This window comes from Pleurodeles waltl, chromosome 9, assembly GCF_031143425.1.
Source record: "Pleurodeles waltl isolate 20211129_DDA chromosome 9, aPleWal1.hap1.20221129, whole genome shotgun sequence".
In the NCBI taxonomy this organism is placed as follows: domain Eukaryota; kingdom Metazoa; phylum Chordata; class Amphibia; order Caudata; family Salamandridae; genus Pleurodeles; species Pleurodeles waltl.
The window spans coordinates 640,571,087-640,594,952 of NC_090448.1; the positions used below are offsets into that span (position 1 = coordinate 640,571,087).

General features: G+C 44.3%; 1 protein-coding gene across 1 annotated transcript in view; it reads left to right on the top strand.

Moving 5' to 3' along the window:
* The window catches only part of LOC138259797 (homeobox protein six1-like), a 222,045-nt gene that overhangs the window by 150,113 nt on the left and 48,066 nt on the right, over positions 1-23,866 (top strand). The window contains exon 2 of the mRNA XM_069207688.1: positions 629-792. Within this exon, the coding sequence (XP_069063789.1) occupies positions 629-792 (164 nt within the window). The remainder of the gene's footprint in view (positions 1-628; positions 793-23,866) is intronic.

Sequence of the window (23,866 nt, forward strand, 5' to 3'; positions counted from 1 at the left end):
ATTTACTGACAACTTGGGAATTTTATGACATTTACTAATCACTCGACCTTCAGCTTTGGGGATCTTGATGCCACCAGAACCACTCACTGGCAATTCTGGGCCGTAGTATGTGAGTACTCGCTACATATCCTCTCTCTTTACCTACAAATGTATGCAATTGCATGATGACTCTAAGCCACACCCAATAGGTAGTAAGATACCTGAGCACTAGTGGATTGGATTTGCCAAACTTAATTGTCAAGTTCTTCCTCTTAAGACACAGTGGTATTAAGTAGCTGGGCGTCTTGGGACATGTGTCTCATACAAGTAATTGTTAGAGAGGTCACCATATGCTTAGAAAGGAAATTGATTAGAGGAGGAAAATATGCAGTATGGACTGCCTTCGTAGTCTTACAACTTCAGCGCTGCAGGAGTTTGTTAATCGGTGCACAGAATGAAGACAGAAGCAGATAGATGAAAGACCCTGTTATTTTTGCCAATATGAATATCAGTGATAGGTCCATCTAAGGTATGCTGTTGCAGATGGTACGTATTGTTCGTGGAACAAAAACACAAACTGAGTCCTAGGGTTATTACGACTGATTCTTTATGTATTATGAGACAATAACTGCAGCATTTCTTGTTATAGGAAAAATCTCGAGGAGTGCTTCGTGAGTGGTACATCCATAATCCATACCCATCCCCCCGAGAGAAGAGGGAGCTGGCTGAAGCAACTGGACTTACCACTACGCAGGTCAGCAACTGGTTCAAAAACCGGAGGCAGAGGGACCGAGCCGCTGAGACCAAAGAAAGGTAAAAAGACTCACCAAACAGGATGGGGATTTGGAAGAAATTGTCTCATCCTTGAGAAGAGTACCTGCTAGCGTTTGTCTTAGTCCTCCTAGTTCTCGCAGCCAAGGAAACACAGCTGTCTCAGTCACAGTCAGATATTGGGTCCAGTCTTCCAATTAAGAAATCAAAGATAGTCCATGGATTGTGAATCCTTTTTTTGATTGAGATTCACAGGGAAGTGTCCATGTACACGATACAGAACATTTTACACAATGCTAATACATTCTTACTTATTCCATAGCTGCTTATTGGTACATTAGAGAATATGAGATAGACAGTATACTACTATCCAAACATCAATAACATTTGTCCCATACCTCCAACCCAATCTTTCTTCTACCTCCACATTTTAATTTACATAGAGCAGTCTCCATTTCAAATGTCACACATCCACTGCCAACTTGAGTATTCTGGTAAGTGCTCTGCACACCACTATCTAGCAATTATAATCTTGGCAGCGACTAGGACAACAAAACGTCACCAATTCAGGAAGGGGGTATACACCACCCATATCCAACCCAAAAAGTATAAATGATGTGCTAAGAATTATACCAGGACCTAGCATTTTATTTAACTTGCAACAGATCATTTGCCAAATCTGTATGAGTGATGTACGTGTGACAAATATAGGGGCCTCGTCTGCATCTTTAATCGAAAATCTGTATTGATGATCCATGTGTATAACCTATTTGGACCAAAATATAACCAATGTAGTGTCTTATATTGTTGTAATTTTAGATTAGAAGCTCGTAGACATTTAAAACTTCTTCTTAAACTTTTCAGTAACATATCAGTGGTAACTGATATTCAAAGCTTTAGACCTGTTCTCTGCCAACCCATTACTACAGCTTAGTAATTGTTGCTTCAAAGATGTGTATATATTTTAAATTGTATCTGTTTCGGGGTTGTTTAAGATTTCCATTACTTCAGTTTTGTCCCTTTTCATGTACGATTTCAATAAATAGCCCATTATTTGCAAATGTAAAAAAAATCCAATGCCAGAAAGTTGAAAATCGTTTTTAAGGTCTTTGTGTATAGTCACATTTTGTTCTTCAAATAGCATACTCAGTTGGGTAAAAGCTTTCTTTGTCCATATCAGAGTTATGTCATAACAGAAAACATTGGGCAGGAAATTCTGCACACTAATTGGTGTTTACCTATTGATTAATGGAATGCTAAGGATTTAACCCACTGCGGCCAAAATCTTACTGCCATCCCTACCCACCTTAAATGTAACAATGCCCGGGCAAAAATGTAAGCATGCAGAAGTAGTCTAATATAGCCTTAGAACCCGCCGTAGCGGGCTCTACCGGCTATTAAAGGCCCGCTCCCCGCGTTAAATGCCCGAGCCGAAGGCGAAGGCATTTAACAAGGGAGAGGGACTTTAATAGCCGGTAGAGCCCGCTACGGTGGGTTCTAAGGCTATTAGAACATTCTGCCACACAGGGCAGAATGTTCTATTAAAAAAAAAAAATGTTCACGGAGCCCGAGGGGATTTAAATCCCCTCGGGCTCCGTGAGGCTTTGTTCACAGCTGTTGCTGTGAACAAAGCGAACATTGGAATGTTGGCGCTGCGGGCTTTTACCGGCCAGTAAAAGCCCGCAGCACTCCATTGTTTTCAATGGAGCCTCCAGCATTCCAATGTTCTAATTTTACATAGTACCATTCACGCAAAATTACAGAGGTTATGCCATTATGCCACATCGTGTAATTTCGGGGGAGAAATTTTAACCAAGATGTAGCATTTGGATAATTTTGAAACACAAGCAGCAATCAGGTAGATTGTTTACCCTAACGGACTGTTCAGGTAATGTTTGAGCTCCACACTACAAATCCGAATGCAAATGGTTGTATTTTGCAGGTGAGCGGCAGTTCCTTTTATGTGGAAAAATTCTGGTAGATTTTTCATCTGAGCAGACTTTTCTGGTAATTTTTTAGCAGAAAGCTACAAATCTGAAAGTGAACAACAGTGTTTTGAATGCAATCAATCGTAAATTTACTTGCAATTATATTTTGGAGTTGAATTGTTAGCCAAATGGACTGTCCTGGTAATTTCTTTGAGTGTGAGACCCATTTTGTGCAATAACATGTAATTTTGCTTAATTCGGCTGTATTTGCGCATAATTACCCTACACAAAATTACATGTTTTACTCCCGCCCCTAAATTTAACACATTTGAAATTGTTGGGCTCAATGATCTGCAAAAGCCAACTCTGAGAGTTTATGCCTAAACAAATCAGATTGGCTGAAGAAGAATGGTGATAAAACAGAGATTCTGTTCTTTGTGTCCAGTTGCTCCATTTGGAACAGTAGCTGGTGGCCCGGGCTTGCAGCTCCTTTCCCACTCTTGTGAAGGAAGCAAAGAACCTAGGAATTGTTTTTGACCAGGGACTGCCCTTTGAGGGTCAGGTTAGTAAGACAGTGAAGACATGTCACTGGACACTTAAAATGCTCAGAAAGATCCTGCAGTTTATTCCACCAGTGCTTAGGGTACCGTTAGTTTTGGCGCTTATCATCTAACAACTGCATTATTGCAATGTGCTTTATCTAAATGTTGGTAAATGCTCCCTCCACAAGCTGCAATTGATCCAAAAAGGGGCCACACATTTGATTATCAGGCTCCCGAACAGCCACTCGGAGGGTGAGAGGTTGAGGTTGAGGTCCCTACACTGGCTCCCAATTAGGATCGGATTAGCTTTAAAGAAGTATGCCTGGTGCATAAGGCATTGCATGAGTCCAGCTCGGGATATCTGAGGACCGTCTTTTCTTGGTATACCCCCAGCAGAGCCTTCAGATCAGTAGGGAACACGAAGCAAAATACCCCCTGTGAGAAGCTGGCCTGGTTTGTAGTGGGTACCAGAGGTACTTACACATTATACCAGGTCCAGTGATCCACCTTAGTGAAATGTAGGCAGTGTCTAGCAGCTGAGATGTCTAGGGTAGCTGTAGTAGTGCAGCCAAGGCTGAACTAGGAGACATGCAAAACTCTTTCAATACCACTATAGTCACACAGTACTGATACACAAGAAAGACAATACTCAGTGTTACCAAAAATAAAGGTACTTTATTTTAGTGACACAAGGCCAAAAATATCTTAGAGGCAAAACTCCTACAGGCGCTAAGTATTATACACAATATATACCGTAGTAACCATAATCAGGTAAGTAAACAGTCATAGAGTAGTGCAAACGGTGAAAAACACAATAGATTGAAATGGGCCTAGGGACAACGCAAACCATACACTAAAATAGTGAAATGGGAAAGTCGGATTCCCCCATAGGCAAGTGTAGTGTGTGGAGGGGCGCTGGGAGTGTAAGAAAACACCATAAGGTAAGTAAAGTACCCCACCCCAGAGCCCAGGAAAACAGGAGTAAAGTACAGCAAGTCTCATCAGAACACACTAGAAGTCGTGGTAAAGTATTATGCAAGAACCAAGCAAGACTGCAAGAAACCAACAATGGATTCCTGGACCTGAAGACCTGTTGAGAGAGGAGACCAAGTCCAGAAGTTGATGGAGAGTCCAGGAAGAACAGGAGCCCCTGCCAACCTGGATGAAGGTGCAAAAGTGGATTCTCCAGTTGGAAGAAAAGTACAGAAATGCACCAAAGAAGACAGCTGTGGGTTCCTGCTTGGTGGAAAAGCTATCTCACGTCGAGTCGTTGGATGAAGGCAGTTTGTGTTGCTAAATTCCGCCAACAAGCTTTGGTTCACGCAAGAATGCGTTTTGCATCAAAGAGGCGCTGCCCTGACCCAGGAGGAACCTGGGGGGGTCTCAACTCAGACTGAGGAGACAGTGGGGGCTATCAGCACTTCAGAGAGCCCTCAGAAGACCGGGCAGCACCCACAGGAGTCCCAGAACATGGGGACAAAGGAGTTGCAAAGTGCGGTCGTCGCAGCAGTACGCAAAGGGATCCCACACCACCGGAGAACAACTCAGGGAGCTGAGCGTCGCAGGATAGAATGCTGGGGACCTGAGCTACGCTGTGCACGAAGAACTTTTGGAAGAAAGGCACAGAAGCCCAAGGAGCTGCAGAAGACGCAATGCACGGGTTACTGTCTGGCATGGGAAGGCAAGCCCTTACCTCCACCAAATTTGGACAGCTGGAACTTTGGACGGTCAGCGTCACTTTGGCCCACCACCTGTGTTCCAGGGATCACGCTCATCGACAAGAGAGGAGTTCCAGAGTATCGGTCGTTGTTGCAGTGAGGTGCCTGCAGAAGCAGGGAAGAGACTCTGTCACTCCACGGGATATTCCTTCAGCTCTTCTGGTGCAGGGTGAAGATAGGCAGTCCTCAGAGTGTGCACAACCTGGAAACCCTTGTAGTTGCTGGCTGGAGCTGAAGTTGCAGGTCACAGTAACCTCCCTGGATACTTTGTTGCAGTTACAGTGGTTCCTGGAGCAGTCTGCGGTTGATCCGACGATCAGAAGATGAAGCAGAGGGTGCAGAGGAGTCCTGGTGGAGTCTTGCAAACCGAATCTGAGGAAGCACCCAGAGGAGAGACCCTAAATAGCCCTGAGAGGGGGACTGGCTAACTACCCAGGTATGCACCTATCAGGAGGAGTCTCTGACGTCACCTGCTGGCACTGGCCACTCAGTTGATGCCAGAGGGTCCCCACACCTTTGAATCCAAGATGGCTAATGCCAAGGACACTCTGGAGGAGCTCTAGGCACCACCCCTGGGGTGGTGATGGACAGGGGAGTGGTAACTCCCCTTTCCTTTGTCCAGTTTGGTGCCAGAACAGGGACTGGGGGTCCCTGAAGCGGTGTAGACTGGATTATGCATGGAGGGCACCATTTGTGCCCTTCAAAGCATTTCCAGAGGCTCTGGGGGGATACCCCTCCCATGCCTGTAACACCTGTTTTCAATGGGAGAGGGTGTAACACCCATCTCCTAAAGGAAATGCATTATTCTGCCTTCCTGGGATTGAGCTTTCAAATCCCCAGGAGGGCAGAAACCTGTCTGTGAAGTGGCAGCAGCCGGGGCTGCAGTGGAAACCTCAGAGAGCTGGTTTGGCAGTACTGGGGGTCCATGGTGGAGCCCCCAGGGTGCATTGAATTGGCCCCCAATCCCAGATTAGGATTGGGGGTTAAATTTCACAATCTTAGACATCCCACATGGCCATATTCGGAGTTACCATTGTGAAGCTACATATATGTATTGACATATATGTAGTGCACACTTATAATGGTGTCCCCGCACTCACAAAGTCTGGGAAATTGGTCCTGGACAACGTGGGGGGCACCTTTGCTAGTGCAAGGGTGCCCTCCCACACAGTAACTTTGCACCTAGCCTTCAGTAACTGAAGGTTAGACATATAGGTGACTTATAAGTTACCTGGTGCAGTAAAAATGGCTGTGAAATAGTGTGTGCACTATTTCACTCAGGCTGCAGTGGCAGTCCTGAAGGAGTGTTTGTATGAGCTCCTTATGGATGGCAAATGAAATGCTGCAGCCCATAAGGATCCCCTGGAACCCCAATGCCCTGGGTACCTAGGTGCCATATACTAGGAAGTACTAAGAGGGATCTAGTTTGCCAATCTGAATTGAAATATGGAGTCATATTTGGTAAACAGAGAGAGCATAAGCACTGGAGTTCTGGTTAGCAGAACTCCAGTGACACAGTCAAAGACACTGACATATAGGTCACAAGCTATGCGCACTGGTGTCCTGACTAGCAGGATCCCAGTGAGACAGTAAACACAGGTAAAAAATGGGGGCAACCATGCTAAAAGAAAGCCACATTCCTACACCCCCAGATTTAGGAAGGCCATATGAGTTGTGGGTGGGGAGGGGGGTGGGCTTGTAGAGTCTTCTCAGTGGAAGCTGCCAGGCTTTGGAGCATGCTCCCGCTGGACATCAGAAGGATTGAGTCACATATAGAGTTTCGCAGGACAGTCAAAACCAAGTTATTTAGGGCAGAGTAGGAGGTTCTGGGGAAGAACCCCTTCATTGCGCAGATGGCTTTTTCACACACTGATCCCTTATATACCCATTGGGTTGTATGCGCTTTGTAATTGTAAAAAATATATATATATCACTTGGAATACCTACTTGTCGATTAAAAAGCATAGTTGAAAGCCTCTTATCCTTTGCAGCCCAGTAACGAAACTGAAAGTCAGGTAATGACCAGCTTCTCTTATTTCAGGCTGTTTTAAGGAATTTAGCTGTTCTGTGTGTTTTCCTGCTTTCCTAAATAAAAATAAGGGGTGTTAGAAATGGGGTCTTTGGTTGACAGTCAGGTTACCCCCTGTTCAAGCAAGGATCCTCACTCTAGTCAGGGTAAAAGAGAATCACCCTCAGCTAACCCCTGCTTACCCCATTTGTAGCTTGGCAGAGCAGTAGGCTTAACTTCAGAGTGCTAGGTGTAAATTATTTGTACCAACACACACAGTAACTTAATGAAAACACTACAAAATGACACAACATCAGTTTAGAAAAATAGGAAATATTTATCTAAACAAAACAAGACCAAAACAACAAAAATCTGACATACACAAGACAAGTTATGAATTTTTAAAGATTAAACTAAATAATAGTGCTTAGAAACACAAAATGCTTCGATGAGGTGTTAACACAGCGTCGTGACGGAGTCGTTCCCAACAATCCGACACTAGCGGCGCCGGACACCGAATTGCGTAGACCCCCTAGTACAGTACCTTTGGTGAAGAGTGAAAACAAGTCGATGCGCGAAGTCTGTGCGAAACGCTGAATCCGCGCATTTCAAGCGGCATCGGTCACGACGTGGTGCGGCGACTTCCACGGAGTCGCGGACTTCAGCGGGGCTGCAGCGGCATCTGGCCTGCGAAGGTCGTCGCGTTCCAGCGAAGATCACGGAGTCGGTTGCAGGTGGCGTCACTGGATTCAGCAGCGCCGTCAGTCTGAAGTCGTCCGAAGTCGATTTCCTTGGATTTCCACAAGCTTTCCTTTCAACGGCCCAGGAACTGGATAGGGCACCACTTGTCAGAGCAGGAGTCTCTCCAGAGACTCCAGGTGCTAGCAGAGAGAAGTCTTTGCTGTCCCTGAGAGTTCAAACAACAGGAGGCAAGCTCTAAATCAAGCCCTTGGAGAATTCTTCACAAGATGGAAGGAACACAAAGCCTTTGCCCTCTTACTTTGGCAGAAGCAGCAACTGCAGGATAGCTCCACAAAGCACAGGCAGGGCAGCACTTCTCCTCAGCTCTTCAGCTCTTCTCCAGGTAGAGGTTCCTCTTGATGTCCAGAAGGGTGCCCTTCTCATACCCAATTTCTCCTTTGAAGTAGGTCTACTTCAAAGTAAAGTCTCTTTTGAATGTGAAATCCTGCCTTGCCCAGGCCAGGCCCCAGACACTCACCAGGGGGTTGGAGACTGCATTGTGTGAGGACAGGCGCAGCCCTTACAGGTGTAAGTGACCACTCTTCCCCTCCCTCCTAGCACAGATGGCTCAACAGGAAATGCAGACTACACCCCAGCTCCCTTTGTGTCACTGTCTAGTGTGAGGTGCAACCAGCCCAACTGTCAAACTGACCCAGACAGGGAATCCACAAACAGGCAGAGTCACAGAAATGGTATAAGCAAGAAAATGCTAACTTTCTAAAAGTGGCATTTTCAAACACACAATCTTAAAATCAACTTTACTAAAAGATGTATTTTTAAATTGTGAGCTCAGAGACCCCAAACTCCACATGTCCATCCACTCCCAAAGGGAATCTACACTTTAATCAGATTTAAAGGTAGCCCCCATGTTAACCTATGAGAGGGACAGGCCTTGCAACAGTGAAAAACGAATTTAGCAATATTTCACTGTCAGGACATATAAAACACATTACTATATGTCCCACCTTAACCATACACTGCACCCTGCCCTTGGGGCTACCTAGGGCCTACCTCAGGGGTGCCTTACATGTAAGAAAAGGGAAGGTTTAGGCCTGGCAAGTGGGTACACTTGCCAAGTCGAATTTACAATTAAAACTGCACACACAGACACTGCAATGGCAGGTCTGAGACATGATTACAGAGCTACATATGTGGGTGGCACAACCAGTGCTGCAGACCCACTAGTAGCATTTGATTTACAGGCCCTGGAACCTCTAGTACACTTTACTAGGGACTTACTAGTAAATCAAAAATGCCAATCATGGATAAACCAATCACATACAATTTACACAGAGAGCATATGCACTGTAGCACTGGTTAGCATTGGTAAAGTGCTCAGAGTTCAAAAGCCAACAGCAACAGGTCAGAAAAAGTTAGGAGGCAGGAGGCAAAAAGATTGAGGGTGACCCTGCATAAGCAAAAAAGTCCAACAAGGGGATTGAGCGGAACAGAAATAACAAGTTTGACAAGATACTAATTTAACCATATTGCACCTGTTGATTATCTTAAAAGGAAGTGATAGTTTTAATGCAGTATCTCATGTATATGGATGACATTTGTACACCTCAATGTTTCATTACTTTACATTTTATACATCTAATCTGGCCAAAATCTTAATTAGTTAATATCTGAGTTTTAGTTGTGTTCAATGCATACCCCACTGGTGTACCATTTTGGTGAACAATCCTCTCTATAACGGCCAGAGCCTTTTTGCATTGCATATACCTATATCATTGGCACAGGCAGCTAGCTATCTTTATCATATGTTAAGATGTATTTGGATTATATTCTGCTCGATCACTAGTTCACCTAAATAAGGTTTTAAGGATGAGGTGAACACCGGTGGGGATAAGGGGCATCCCTGTCTTGTACCCCACTAATTTTCATATGGACGAGGCCTTGCCTGGAATCTGAATTCTGGCTGTAGGTCTATGAAATAGACTATTAACCAGTGTTGCAAAGGTTGAGTCCAGTTCCATTTGTTCCATTATAGGCCTCAAATAATTTCATGATCAAAACCTTAGTGGCATCAAAGAGGATCATATCAACACATTCTGCCAATACTTCAGCTGAGTCAAACCTAGGTATTGCCTTGTTAATATGATTTGTGGTATGTCGTCCTGCAGTGCTGTTCTTCAGGCACTAACTTTGGTATTATGGCTGATAAATACCTAGCTAAAGTTTTGCTTATATATTTGCCTTAGCGTAAATCTGAGAAATGGGCCAATATGATCCTCTGTCTTTAGAAGGCTTTCCTTTCTTTAAAAAGATGGTATTTATTGTGCACTCCCAGGAAGCTGGCATCAGGCTACCTTTATATATACTAACTAAAACGTCCATATAAAAAGCTAGAATTACATTCAGAAACACTTAATAAAATTTAGCTGGCATTGCATCTTCACAAGCCGCCTTCCTATTTACCAGATTTTATACAGAAAATGTTAACTCCTCCTCAGAGTACTAGGGGCCAGATGTACGTAGAAAGCAATTTGCGACTTGCAAATTGCGAGTCCCTGCGACTCGCAATTTGCAAGTCGCAAATTGCTATGCAGTACGGTGTCTCAGACACCGACTGCAACTCGCAATGGGGTCGCAATGACCCACCTCTGTCGCAAATTGCGGCCCCATTGCGAGTATAGGCACTCGCTAACATGGAGGCCTGCTGTCGTCAGCAGGCCTCCATGTTAGCGACCTGCTTGACAATAAAGCAGTTTTTTTTTTTTTAAATGTAGCCCGTTTTCCCTAAGGGAAAACGAGCTGCATTTCAAAAAAATCCGAAACCTTTAGTTTCGTTTTTTTTCAGGGCAGGGAGTGGTCCCTTGGACCACTCCCTGCCCTGAAAAAATATTTTGGGGTCCAGTCCCAAACTGGAAGGGGTCCCCAATTTGCGATTGGGTTACCATCCACTTGAAGTGGATGGTAACTGCGATGCCATTTGCGACCGCATATGCGGTCGCAAATGGTATTGCATCCCAATGCGACTCGCAAATAGGAAGGGAACACCCCTTCCTATTTGCGAGTCTGAAATGCATTTTGCGAGTCGGTAACGACTCGCAAAATGCATTTCTGCATTGGGATACGCGTTTTGCGACTCGCAAACGGCAAATTTTGCCGTTTGCGAGTCGCAAAACGTTTCGTACATCTGGCCCTTAGAGCCATATTTACAAGGGCCTTGCGCCACTGGAGCGTCACTTTTTTGTGATGCTCTGCTGGCACCATGCAGTGCGTCATATTTACAGGGCGGCACTAAGCTACTTTTTGTGGCTCAACACCACCTTGTAAATATGGGCCCCTCCGACACAGTTTTCTGAGTCAGAGGGGCGTGCTAAGGGTGTTGATGTGGACATTCCTCCCCAACTCCCACTGCTTTTGACCCTGTCCCAGTTTTACAACGTCTGAAATCTGCGGCACCGCCAAAAACTAACGAGACCCCAGGTGTGGCGTTTGAATGGCACAACGAGGGGTAATATTTTTATTCCTCCTCGTTTTAGCTTTTTCCATGTGTGCTACATACTGCAGCACACATAGAAAGAGCAACAGGCTGTGAATGATTGTTTACGTGCAGAAAGGTGTCCCTCACTGCACATAAACAATCATTAAAAATGACAATTTGCTACTTCTTTATGTGCTGCATTCTGCAGTATACATAGAAGTGTCAAATTGCCATTGTAGATTGTTTTTGTGCAGGAAGGAATACCTTCCTGCACATAAACAATCACTCCCCGCAACACAGACACCCTTGCACTACGGTGCAAGCATGTCTGCATTGGCGCTGGCAGCTAAATTTAGCACAGGATCAGGGGGAAACACAGAGGTGTGCCGTATTTTAGTAAATTTGCATCCTGTGTTTCTAAAGTGGCGCAGCACAGTGCTTCATATTTTGGCGCAGCACCGTGCTGCTCCACTTTTGAGTAAATCTGGCCCTTAATTTCTCATATTTGTCAGTCAGTATGGGACAGTTGTTTAACTGGCTATCCTGTGAAGTAATTATCCCTGCTTTGAATAAGGATCCACCTGGTTCTTGTGTGTACAATTTCAGATAGCTATGTCTATAAAGGTCCAAAACTGTGTCGGGATCAGTGACCACTTTACCATTATTATTATCCATCTGTTTAGTACTTGGTCTTGCCAAGTCTTATTTAGTCCTTTAAGCAAGCATTAGCCAAACACACTCGTTGTAGTCATTCACAGAGCTTCAAAGTTGCAGATACATTTGTGCAGTTTTGATGCTAAGAGCCCGGTGGTTTGTGTCTTGGCTTGAAGTAAATCCAGATATATGGCCACACAGTTAGGGGCATGAGTCCTAATGGGAGAAATATGAACATTTTCTAGTAAGCAAACATTCTGTCACTGACACAACCATCTAAAGTCACAATTGGCCTTGTGCTTGCACCTATTTACATAGCTAGTGATGGACCCTCAAATAACAGCTTTCATTGAGTCCATAAAACATGGGGGCTACTGAGTATCTATTAACATTTGTTCATGCTTTAATTTCTTGTACAATATAAATTCTAAACTCATCTTCCGGTAGTAATGTCGTGGTGAAGCTCCATCTGTTATGTTCCGTGATAGAAGTATTTTCTGTAAGGAATATAAATGAACTGAAATCGGACCCAATTTCTTGCTATCATCTGTATGTCACATCCCTAGCAGAAAACAATTCCTTTATTCTGGATTATCGATTGTGCGGTGTGAATAATATGTAAACCTGTTATTCCCTTTATTACTACATGTACACTATGTGAGCCAAACATCCTATACATCTAAGATCCTAATTAAATTTCTCTATGCTGACTGAACTTTTGGCAGTCTTTCTCATCGCATGATTGGTGACATCTCCACTTCGGTCTATTGGGCTATTGAAATCTCCACATAATATGTGTGTGTGTGTATAGACACACACACACATATTTATATTCCAGTTGTAGTTGCTAGAAAAGCAAATGGCAGTGTGAGACTATGTGTTGACCTCCCAAAACTTAATAAGGGGGTGGTCGTTGACAAATATCCTTTACCTAACATATCAGAAATCTTGATGATGCTAGGTGGGGCAAAGATATTCACCACTATTGATCGTGCCTCTGCTTATAACAAATTGAGTTGGAGGAATCATCTAAAGGTTTCACAGCCTTTGTTACACCATTTGGAACGTTCAGGTATAATAGACTGCCTTTCAGTTTAGTTTTGGCAGCATCTGTTTTTCAGCGTGTCATGGAAAGACTACTAGGTGGAATAAATGGTGTAGGAGTTTGTCAAGATGATATACTGCTGCATGGTAAGGATGAAGATTAACATTTAAGTAGTGTGAAAGAAGTTCTTGGTAGGATGCAGGAACACAGTCTCACTGTCAAGATTGAAAAGTGCAGATTTGGCACTCAAACTATTGATTATTTAGGTCACACGTTATCTGGTGATGGATTAATGCCGAAAGCTGAGTTGGTTGATACCATTCAGAATATAGTGGCTCCTATAAACAAGGAAGAATTTATGACATTTTTAGGGATGGCGGAGTAATATAATATGTTTATTAAGAATTTTGCTGATGGTAGTTTAAACTTGCTATGTTTGTTGAAGAAAGGGGTTGAGTTTGTTTGGAATGCGGAGTGTGAAAAGGAATTTAGAGATCTAAGGCCAAGTTGTCTCTTGCTCCCAAGTTGAAAGATTTTGATCCTACGAAAGGTTTGATACTAACCACTGAAGCTAGCTTAAAAGGTTTAGGAGCTGTTCTTGAACAAGAAGGTGAGAAAACTGAAAACACTATCATGTTTATTTCAAGGAGTTTAAAGGGAGCAGAGACGCGTTATTCAGTTATAGAGAGGGAAGCACTGGCAGTGTCCTGGGCCAACAAGAAGCTCAAGAAGTTTTTGTGGGGAAGATCATTTATTGTGAGGACAGATCACAAACCATTATGTGAAGTATTTAAATCGAAAGGGATTGATGCTGTTTCTGGTAGGATTACTAGATAAGTTGTTGCTTTGCTGGAGTATGATTTTGAGGTGAGATATATTCCGGGAATGGAAAATGTCTCGGCAGACACCTTGTCCAGATTGGTGTCATCTGAGGATATTGGTGTCAAAGAAGTTAGAGAAGAATGAATGTGTCTTTGAGGTGGAATTTAAAAGTATTTATGAGCAAGTATGGTTGGATGAGCTCAAAGCAGACAAAATACTAAGCACAGTGAAGAACTTGTTACAGTTTGGCTGGAAACAGAAAGACCAGGATGGTTTTGAATGTAGGGATTTTGGTTAGTTAAAGATCAACTGGTGATTGAGAAAGATGTGTTGTTATGGGGTGCCAGACTGGTTCCTCCTACTAAATTGAGAAGAGAATTGTTGGAACAAGAACATAAGTCTAATTTGGGGACTTCCAAAATGAAAGAAAGGTTGTGTTCCTCATAATGGTGGCCTGGGATGGATATCCAGACAGAGAGGTTGGTAAGGGAGTGCATGCAATGTTCCTTGAGCAACAAAACGCTGAGGGCCAGGGTACAGCCCATGGTACTTAGGAGTCGTCCTGTTGGTCACTAGCGAGATATAGCTCTAGACATTCTGGGACCAATTTATAGGGACAATTCTCAAGACTACATCATTGTGGTGACAGATGCTTGTTCCAGATGGCCAGAAGTACATTTAACCTGAGATATAGAAAACAAGGTTGTCTTCGGTTTCTGGAGGAATTGTTTGCAAAGGAAGGTATTCCAGAAACGTTATTGACCGATAATGGTGTACAACTGGTTTCAAAGGAGATGGAACGATTTTTGGGAGGTTGTGGAATCATTCACAAAAAATTGTGCCTTATATCATCCTGAGACTAATGGCATGGTACAAAGATTTAATCGAGTTTCGAAAGAAACTATTTCTCTGGCTAAGAGTAATCACCTGCCATTGAAGGAAGAGGTGTTGAGTAAGGTGAGTGAGTATAGATTCACACCTCATTCAGTCACAAAAGAAACTCTATTTGCGTTTTTCAGGTAAAGGCAGCCTAATACTATTTTTGAACCATCTTGAGTGAACATATACTTGAGTAATAGAGGAAAGAAAGTAATTGCAGAGGGTTGGAATGTTAAGGAGGAAGCTGGGTAAAAGTATTTTGAAAGAAGGAAGGCTGTCAAGAAAACCAAGGTCAGCATAGGTGATTGGGTCAAGATCAGACAATCAGGTTTGAGAGGGGAGGTTGATAAATGGTCGAAAAGTATGAGAGTGATAAAAATGTCAACAATTCTGTAAAAACGGAAGATCATTGAATCTAGAATTTGAATAGGGTGGTGAATTGCAGACGTTTGTGTGACAAAAACAAAAGGGTACTGTTGTTTGAACAAAACAGTATTCCTATTAGGGGACAGGAGGTAATTAAGAGAAATTTCAATAGAGGTTGTGGAAAACCAATTCGTTTTAAAGATTTTGGTGGTTATTCTAACTTTGAAGGAGGTGTTAATCCGTCCCAAAAGTGACGGAAAAGTGACGGATTTACCACCACCCGTATTACGAGTCCATTATATCCTATGGAACTCGTAATACGGCTGGTGGTATATCCGTCACTTTACCGTCACTTTTGGGACGGATTAACACTCCTCCAAAGTTAGAATAACCCCCTTTGTGATGATGTAGGTGCGTTCTGGTTTTATAGTCCAATGTGTAGCAAGTAATTTATATTCAATGTATTATTTTAAAAAAAACTATATTGTATATTATGGATGGGAGGTGTGTGGTAACCTTCTGCCCAGGTCAGATAACCATGGTCTCGTGAGTCAGGTTGCCGTGGATGATGTATTGAGGGTTCAAGAAGAGAGAGCGAGTGGATGAAACGGCAGCTGGGTGGTTGGGATGGTATACCGAATACTTATCCAGTAATTAATACTTTGAGCTTTAAACCTGGACTTGACTATCCTTGGAAAGAGAATCCTACAGGCAGGTTATGGAACAATTATATTTTTAGGGTTGCGCGCAAAGCGCTCTGACTTTGGTGTAATCTCTCTATGGGCTTTTAACCACGCCCATCAGTTTGGTTGGTTTGTGGGCTTGCCTTTTAAAATTTGCTTCATTTCATTAGTGAAAGGCATGCATATGTTATGCCTTTTCCAGTCTTTATCCCTCCTCGAGCGCACCGGACAACTACTGAAAACATACGAGGCTCCATATTTTCCGTATGGTTTCTGGACTACTTTTTCTCTTTATTTCGCAAGCAGCGCGATCTCGCTGGGCAGTAGTCGAGCGCTTTGCATGACATCGACCCTGTTACATGGCTAATTGCACATTTGCCAAACTGACATGCGCATATAGATTTCTCAGCTGGGTTGGAGAAACTGCACTGACTCCAACGCAGTGTCTTAGTGGCAGACCAAGCCGCTCAGACCGATCCTGGAGCAGTGCCAGAATTGTGTGGGGAACCTGTGCTGGTGTCCCAGGGAATGCTGGGACACCATCAGAAGAGAAGTGCGAGACGGCCGGCAGCGCTGGCAAAGGTAGGTTTATTTTTTTAATCACTATTTTTTATTTTATTTTATTATTTATTGTCCCCCTCCCACCCCCCCCTTGAGTTTTGTGGCGGCCGCTGCTGCCAGTTTAAACCTTTGTCCTCCATATCCTTTACTATGGTCTAAAAAATTTATCTTAATTTTTCCCACACTACCATCCCCGTTTCCCTTCCCCTTCCTCTCTTCCACTCCTTTCCTATCTTCCCCAGTCACCCCTATTGATACATATCCTCCTGTGGGTCAGAAGGTAGGGACCACCCACCACCAACTCTTGATACATTGAAATGCATTTGATTCAGGTTAAATGGAGGATCCAAGTATCACTGCAAGCCAAGAACTCCCGCAATCACCACAAATAGCACTTGGAGTTGTTATACTTTAGCTTGTTTTAATTTTGAATACAAATGCCAAGGCCTCCTCTACCTCCTCTACAATAGTGAATTCTCCTTTACATAGTAGCTTCAAATTTAAATGTTGCACTATCTGCACCTGGACTGTCATTGCCTTCATTTTTGGAATCAAATCTTGCATCTGCCGCCCCTGTTTTGCAGTCTCAAAAGTCATATCGGGGTAAATGCTAAATGTCAACTTAGACCAGTGGCGGCGCGTCCGTTAGGGTGGTGGGGCCATGCCCCCCCACCTTTTGCCCCTCATGAAGAGTGTCTGTCAGGCTGAACAAAGGCCAGCCTGACAGACACTCTTAATTTTCAGTTCAGACAGCCAGGAGTGATCCATGCACGATTTGCGCAGACTCCTGGCTGCCTGAGCGGAACTTTGCTGGGCTGAGGAGGTCACAGCTCCTATGGGCTTGACCTCCTTGGCTCAGCAAAGGTGCCTCTAGGCCCTCCCCTGGGTGACGAGGAAAGCGTCACCCATTGACACTCGCCCTGGGCGCTTCGGGTTTAAGCCCTGAAGCGCCCAGGGCGAGTGTCAATCAGTGACACTTTGTCACAGAGTGGGGTGGGGTCAGCATTCTCACTGACCGAATCCCACTCTGTGACGAGGCTGGGACTGCTGCCTTCCCTCATTGGCTGACCTCAGGTCAGCCAATGAGGGAAGGCAGCAGTCCCAACCCTCCTGGGACCTGGAGGCTGAAGGTAAGTGTGTGTGTGTGTGTGTATGTGTGTGATGTTTTAAATTGAATGTGTGGTTCACGGGTGCATGTTTGAGTGTTATGAGTGTTGTTAATGGATGTGCGTGAGTGCGTGCGTGTGTGTGTGAAAGAATGAGTGTGTGCTATCTTTTAAAATGAATGTTTGGTGCATGTGTGCATGTTTGAATGGTATGAATGTTGTTAATGGATGTGCGTGCGTGCGTGAAAGAATGAGTGTGTGTGATGTTTTAAAATGAATGTTTGGTGCGTGCGTGCATGTTTGAATGGTATGAGTGTTGTTAATGGATGTGCGTGCATGTCTGTGTGTGAAAGAATTAGTGTGTGTGTGTTTGTGTGTCCCGCCCGCCCCCCTCCCTCCTAAAGCTGCCGGCCGCCACTGACTCAGACTTGGCTTGTAAAGAACATTTGCTTTTGGCAACATTTCACTTTCTTTCTCTTCATCAAACAGTAAGCAGAGCATATACGGACAGTGCAGGGTTTACTGTTCTTGGAGCTCATCTAAAAGGACACACCATGGGCTCTAATTATCGTCAATTCTTGCCTAGCCTTGTTAATCAGAACCACATCACTTATTATTTTATTTAGGATTGTGAATCCTACAGAGATCCAATTGCGGCTTGGGTGGGGGGAATGGGAAGCGCAGCACGTTGGGGGTGGGAAAGGAAATACAATTTTTTTTTTTTTTTTTTTAAACCTTACCTACCTCGCCGCCTCTGCTGTGCTGCTCCTCGGTCCTCACAGCAGACACAGGCTCCCAGCCTGCCCTGCTGCCAATCCTGACGAGCCCAGTGAGAATAAGTGTTTGGCCAGTCCCTTTTACGATAAAATTATAATAAACATAGTTTATTATAGTTTTATTGTAAAGGGTTTGCAGGTGCTGCTGCTGATGGGGGTGGCGACGCTCGTCTGCCCTAGCGGAGGAAACGCCCCCTGTGGAGATCCTGGTCAGTGTTTTCTTATAATTGTGCCAGTAGTTGATAATGTCATTCCCCAGATATATTCCCTTTGAAAATGTTAGACTGTGTTTGTCTTGGGGAAACAGTACAGACATGGTGCCTTCAAGCTCTTTAATCCCAATGCAGGCCCCAAGACTTGTATGTATTAGCTGCACAAGATTTAGTGATGGGAGATTTGAGGGTATATTCTATTTTGGTAATTCAAGGCCAGTTTCTTGTGATACTTCTAGAAAATATTCAAATGGTCAAGGTTATTTAAAGGACATTAAAACCCAATAATTTATTTGAGATTTTTTTGGTATGACGTGTTCATGATATTAATAGCGGGAGATCTCTACACCTACTTCCTGTGAGAACGCAAAGTCAATAAGGTTGTTTCAAGTTGTCTGTTCCCACATTAGATGTAAACCTTCATTCCAAGGACGTTAATGGTTTAATAGTATCTGCGTACAATCAGGTGGAGATACTGTGGTGATGGACTCAAGGCTGATCCTTAAGATGGTGTACTCAAGGCTGTTGTTATGATTGTGCAGGAGCAGTGAAGTGATTTGTGACGGTTTAAGATCTATATAGATTCTGGATAAATATGTCTGATGGTGTAACAGCTTTTAAGCTAACCTCTCAATATATTTCATGTTTAGTTCCCTGGACATTTATTTTTTGTGCTGCAGTGGCTGCTTAGGTGACATCCAGTCAGGTAATTGTGATGTAGTTTCCATGCCTTGTTTCATTTTGCGGTGTAAATGTTGGTGAGGTATCTCAGAGAGCTGTTTTTTCACTGTTAAGTTTCACTTCCATGTTCCAATTGGTTACACTGGCTTGTGGCTGTACTCCCATGATTATATTTCCTTTGTACATCTCAGGAATTGTTTCTGTATTGCCTGTGCACATCTCAGGAATTGTTTCCACGGATTTTGCAGGAGATAAATCAGTGATGTATGCCCCAAACATTTTTCTAGCCATGTCTTAATAGATGAACTGGATACTGATACGTTTCCAGGATTTGGTCATTTACTGCAGACCAATGTTCCTGCTTCCAGTGACTACACAGAGACGCTGAGTTGCCCTATATGCTGGCCTGGGTCTTGGTTCCTAAGTGGCATATTTATACTCTGTTTGTGCTAAATGCGTGTCAAACATTTTGAAGCACATTCGGCGCAAACCTTGCCCCATATTTATACTTTGACGCCCGACCCCACGGACGTAAAAAATCTTCTGTGTGCATCATTTTTTGGATGCAGGAAACCGCCTTGCTTTAATTACATGCAAGGTAGGCGTTCCAGCCCAAAAAATGACTTTAAGGCCTGTGCGCCTTATTTATACTCCTGCGTCATTTTGACGAACAGGAGGGGGCGGGCCTTAAAAAACAGCGCACAGCCTGATGTGCGCTGTTTTTTAATGCCTGGGTGAGGGCCGGCGTTAAGGGACCTGTGGGCTCACTTCCATGGTCTCTGACCATGAAAGGAGTCCAGAGGTGCCCTTCCCTGCCCCCAGGGACACCCCCTGCCTCCCTCGCCCACCCCTGGAGAACACCCATGGATGGGGGACCCATCCCGGGTAAGTACAGGTAAGTTGAGGTAAGTATTTTTTTTAATTTTTTTAAAGTGGCATGGGGGGCCTAATTTGGGCCCCCCTACATGCCACTGTGCCCAATCACCATGCCAGGGGACAGAAGTCCCCTGGGGATTGCCATTGGGCAAGGGGGCACAACCCCCATTTTCCCCTACGCCAGTGCTGCCTGGTTTGAGTCATTTTTTTTTTACGCTGACTGTTCCGCAGCGTCGGCTAACGTAATTCCTTAAATAAGGCACCCGCATGGCGCGTAGGAATGGCGTTAGCCGATGGTAAAATGTTTGACGCAAACCAGCGCTGGTTTGCATCAAAAAGTTTAAATATGGGCCTTAGTGTGCATCAACCAATGTATTTATTCCCTCAAGGACTGCCTCTTTTGCAAAAATCAGAACATTTGGAAGGTTGCTCACTACTGAGAAGGAGCCCAGAGGGCCAATTATATATTTTCAGTAACTATTTAGCAGGGATTGGGCTTGCGTGATCTCTTGGCATGCAGCTATACTTCAGGCATTTTCTATGAAATAGCCCATGAGATTGATATATATATAGAGATGATAAATGCACTTTTGATCAAGACATAAAGAGGGTTTACAGCAATTTACAGTTGGTAGCTAAGAACATAAATAGCATAGCACTACTCCAGTAACTGCTGTATTACTCTCCATTGTTATTGCTTAGTCTTGGGCTCTTTTTCTCATGACTGGCTTCTCCTTATGCGTTGTGCTATCCTGGACTCCTCAATGGCTTTAATGTTGCGCCTGCTCTTGAATAAAATACTGTATGTTAGAAACTGGGCTGTTGGTTGACTCGGGTGTGAGCCCTGGTAAAGTAGCAACCACAGTCCTAGTCAGCATAAGGCACAAACAAACTCTAAATTAACCTATGCTCACCTCCTGGTAGCTTGGCACAGAGCAGTCAGATTTAATTTAGAGGCAGTCTGTAAAGTATTTGTGTAACACTTCGAATAGTAAAAAAGTAAAAAGGCCACACAAAAAGATTCCACACCGGGTACAAATATCTGAATTTAATAAATGAAATAAGAGGAAAACAACAAAAATCCAATTAGTAGAATTTGAGATATTGAATTTCAACATTTTAAGCAAAAATAGCGCCAAGAAACCCTATTAGGGATATCTATTTGTGCCGGACTGGGACAAAGTCAAAACTTCAGGTTGACTGTGATGGAGTGCGGGACCAGTTACAGGGACCCAGTTAGGCCCACTGAAGCAAAGTAGCTTAAATCCTGGTTGTGAAGCGTTGCATGGATCCATGTCAAAGATGCATCGTGCAGTCGAGGCAATGAATTGGTTCTGAGATGCAGCAAGGCTGCAGTACGAGGCCCTGTTGTGTCAACGTCGAGGATCATGTCGGCGAGGCTTGCAATCCAAAAACTGTTGTTGAAAATATGTTGCGCAGTAGAGGCGATGCGTCGGTTTCGATGAGCGGTGAAACTGCAATGCATAGTTTCAGCATTGTCTTCTAGGCTGTTGTTGATGGGCGACATGAGGAGCTTGCACCAGGAAAAGCATCGCACAGTGGAGGGTCTGAAGGCAATGCATTAGGATCAAGATGTAGGATGCAGCAGCGATGCAAGTTTTCTGTGTTTTGCAATCAGTTCAATCCACATAGCAGTGGCAATGCATTGGTTCTGCTCAAGGATACGCCTCTCATCCGAGCAGATGCAACAGTACTGCTGAGGGGTGCATCGCACAGCAGAAAGAATGCATTGGTTCCACTAGTAAGCACCTTAAGTCCACTTCCAAGGGTCCAGGCAAGGCCGGCTTTAGGGAGGTGTGACCAGTGTATCCGCTCCTGCTGCTGACCTTCAGAAAGGTGGTGTGTTCAGAAATAACATTTGGTTTTAAAAGCACCTGCTGTTTCCTGGCACGTTCAGCAGTTTTCAAGCAACAATAAAAATGTCAAGGTAACACAGGTGATTCATGTTTCTGCTGGAGAGAGCTAAAGTTTTGTCTAGTGTCAGTTTTGACTCATCATACAGTTGCGCAGATGTTTAATATGACTCCAGCAAAGAACGAGTGTCATGCAGACCACAGAAGGGTATTTATCATTGTTTATGTAAAATTTCCTATAGAACAATTTACACACATAAGATTCAGTGCCGCTATATAAAGTGTTTGTGATGAAACATGCTCTGACACCATAGGGATTGTATGAGTAGCACTATAAAACAAAAGGAATGCATGTGAGAAAGGGGCTGTGGAGAAATGAGTGGCACTGTTGGAAGGGGTAGTGTGGGAATCTGTGGAGATGGAGGTTATTGGGGCAGAGGTGTGTAAAAGATTGTCGCACCAGACGTCTCTAACTCTAAAGCCCACCATGGGTCCACGACTGGGGTAGCACCAATTGGCAGGGTGGACTCACAGCTCGCAGAGTGCAGGTGCAGAAGGAGGGTGGTTAGAAGTCTTTTATGTCCCTGACACTTCAGATCTGGGGCCAGTCATCTAGCCCTTGGAGTCTCTTTGGGTTCTCGGTTCAAGTGATGCAGGTCCAGACCTTCTCACCCATGCAGAGGGCAGCAGGTCAACATAGCATAGCAGGAGTCTAGCAAAGCAGCAGTCCAGCAGAGTGGTTTTCTTCAGCAGCACAGCAGTTCTTCTTCCTGGCAGAGTATTCAAAGGTCCAGAAGTGTACTGAAGTGGTGGTGTCTGAAGTCCAGTACTTATACCCAGTTGAACCTCTGAAGTGGGGAAGACTTCAAAGGCAGATCTTTGAAGCGTACAAAGGTCTTGCCCTTCCTGCCCTGGTTCCAGCCTCACTCCAGAAGGGTATGCCGCCCTTTGTGTTGGGACAGGACACACCCTGTTCAGGTGTGAGGCTGGGGTCAGCTCCTTCCTCCCATCCTGCCAGGATGGCCCATCAGGTCACACCTGCGTTCCCATTGCGTGTGGCTGTCTAGGTAGAATACACAAAGTCCAGCTGTCACCCGCCCCAGACATGTGATCAGAGGCATGCACCAAATGGCTAAAGTATGAAAATGCCAACTTTCTAAAAGTGGCATTTTCAGAATCGCAGTTTAAAATCAGGCTTCACCATAAGTTTGGATTTTAAATTGTGATTCCAGAGACACTACACTTCAAGTCTATCCCTTCACAACTGGGAATTACACTTATAAAATGTAATAAGGTAATCCCAATGTTATCCTATAGGCCTTGCAGGAGTGATAAACAGCTTTGGGAGTTTTTCAATACCAGGGTATGTAAAATTGGCTTTTACAAACATTGCACCCCACCCCCTGAGTTGTCCAGGACCCATCTTAAGGGTGACATATGTATAAAAAGGGAAGGTTTGGGCCTGTCAGAAGGATTATTATGCCAGGTCGGCATGGCAGTGTAAAAATGAACACACAGGCTCTGCAATGGCAAGCCTGAGACATGGTTAAGGGGCTACTTAAGTGGGTTACACAATCAGTGCTGCAGGCCCACTAGTAGCATTTCATTTACAGGCTCTGGGTACAGATATTACCACTTTATTAGGGACTTATAAGCCAATATTATCATGTTTAGGGTAGAGAGCCCAAGCAGTTTAGCACTGGTTAGCAGTGGTAAAGTGCAGAGTCCTAATACCAGCAAAAAGGTCAGCAAAGTGGGGGATGTAGGCAAAAAGGTGGAGAGGGGACCACCCTAAGACTTTCAGGCCTAACACATGTCCCCCAGATGAAAGTGGGGAAAGCTAATCAACCCCTTGGGAGTCATCTTCACTAAGGCGGAACAACCTGGAGAGAGCATCAGCACTGGTGCGGTCTGACCCCAGACAGTGTTCCACCATAATGTAATTTCTCTGTAGAGAAATGTAACACCTCAACAGTTTGAGATTTTCACTCCTCATCTGCATGAGCCATCTGACGGGTCTGTGTCTGTCTGAGCCCATAAGCGAGTCCCAAACAGGTATTCTCAGCTTGTCAGTGCCCAGACCACAGCAAAAGCTTCTCTTTCATTTGCACCCCACCTCTGTTCCCACAGAAGTAGCCTCTTGCTAATGAAATCTACTAGTTGGTCTAGACCTTCTTCATTCAGCTGTGCTAAGTCCACCCCATGCCATGC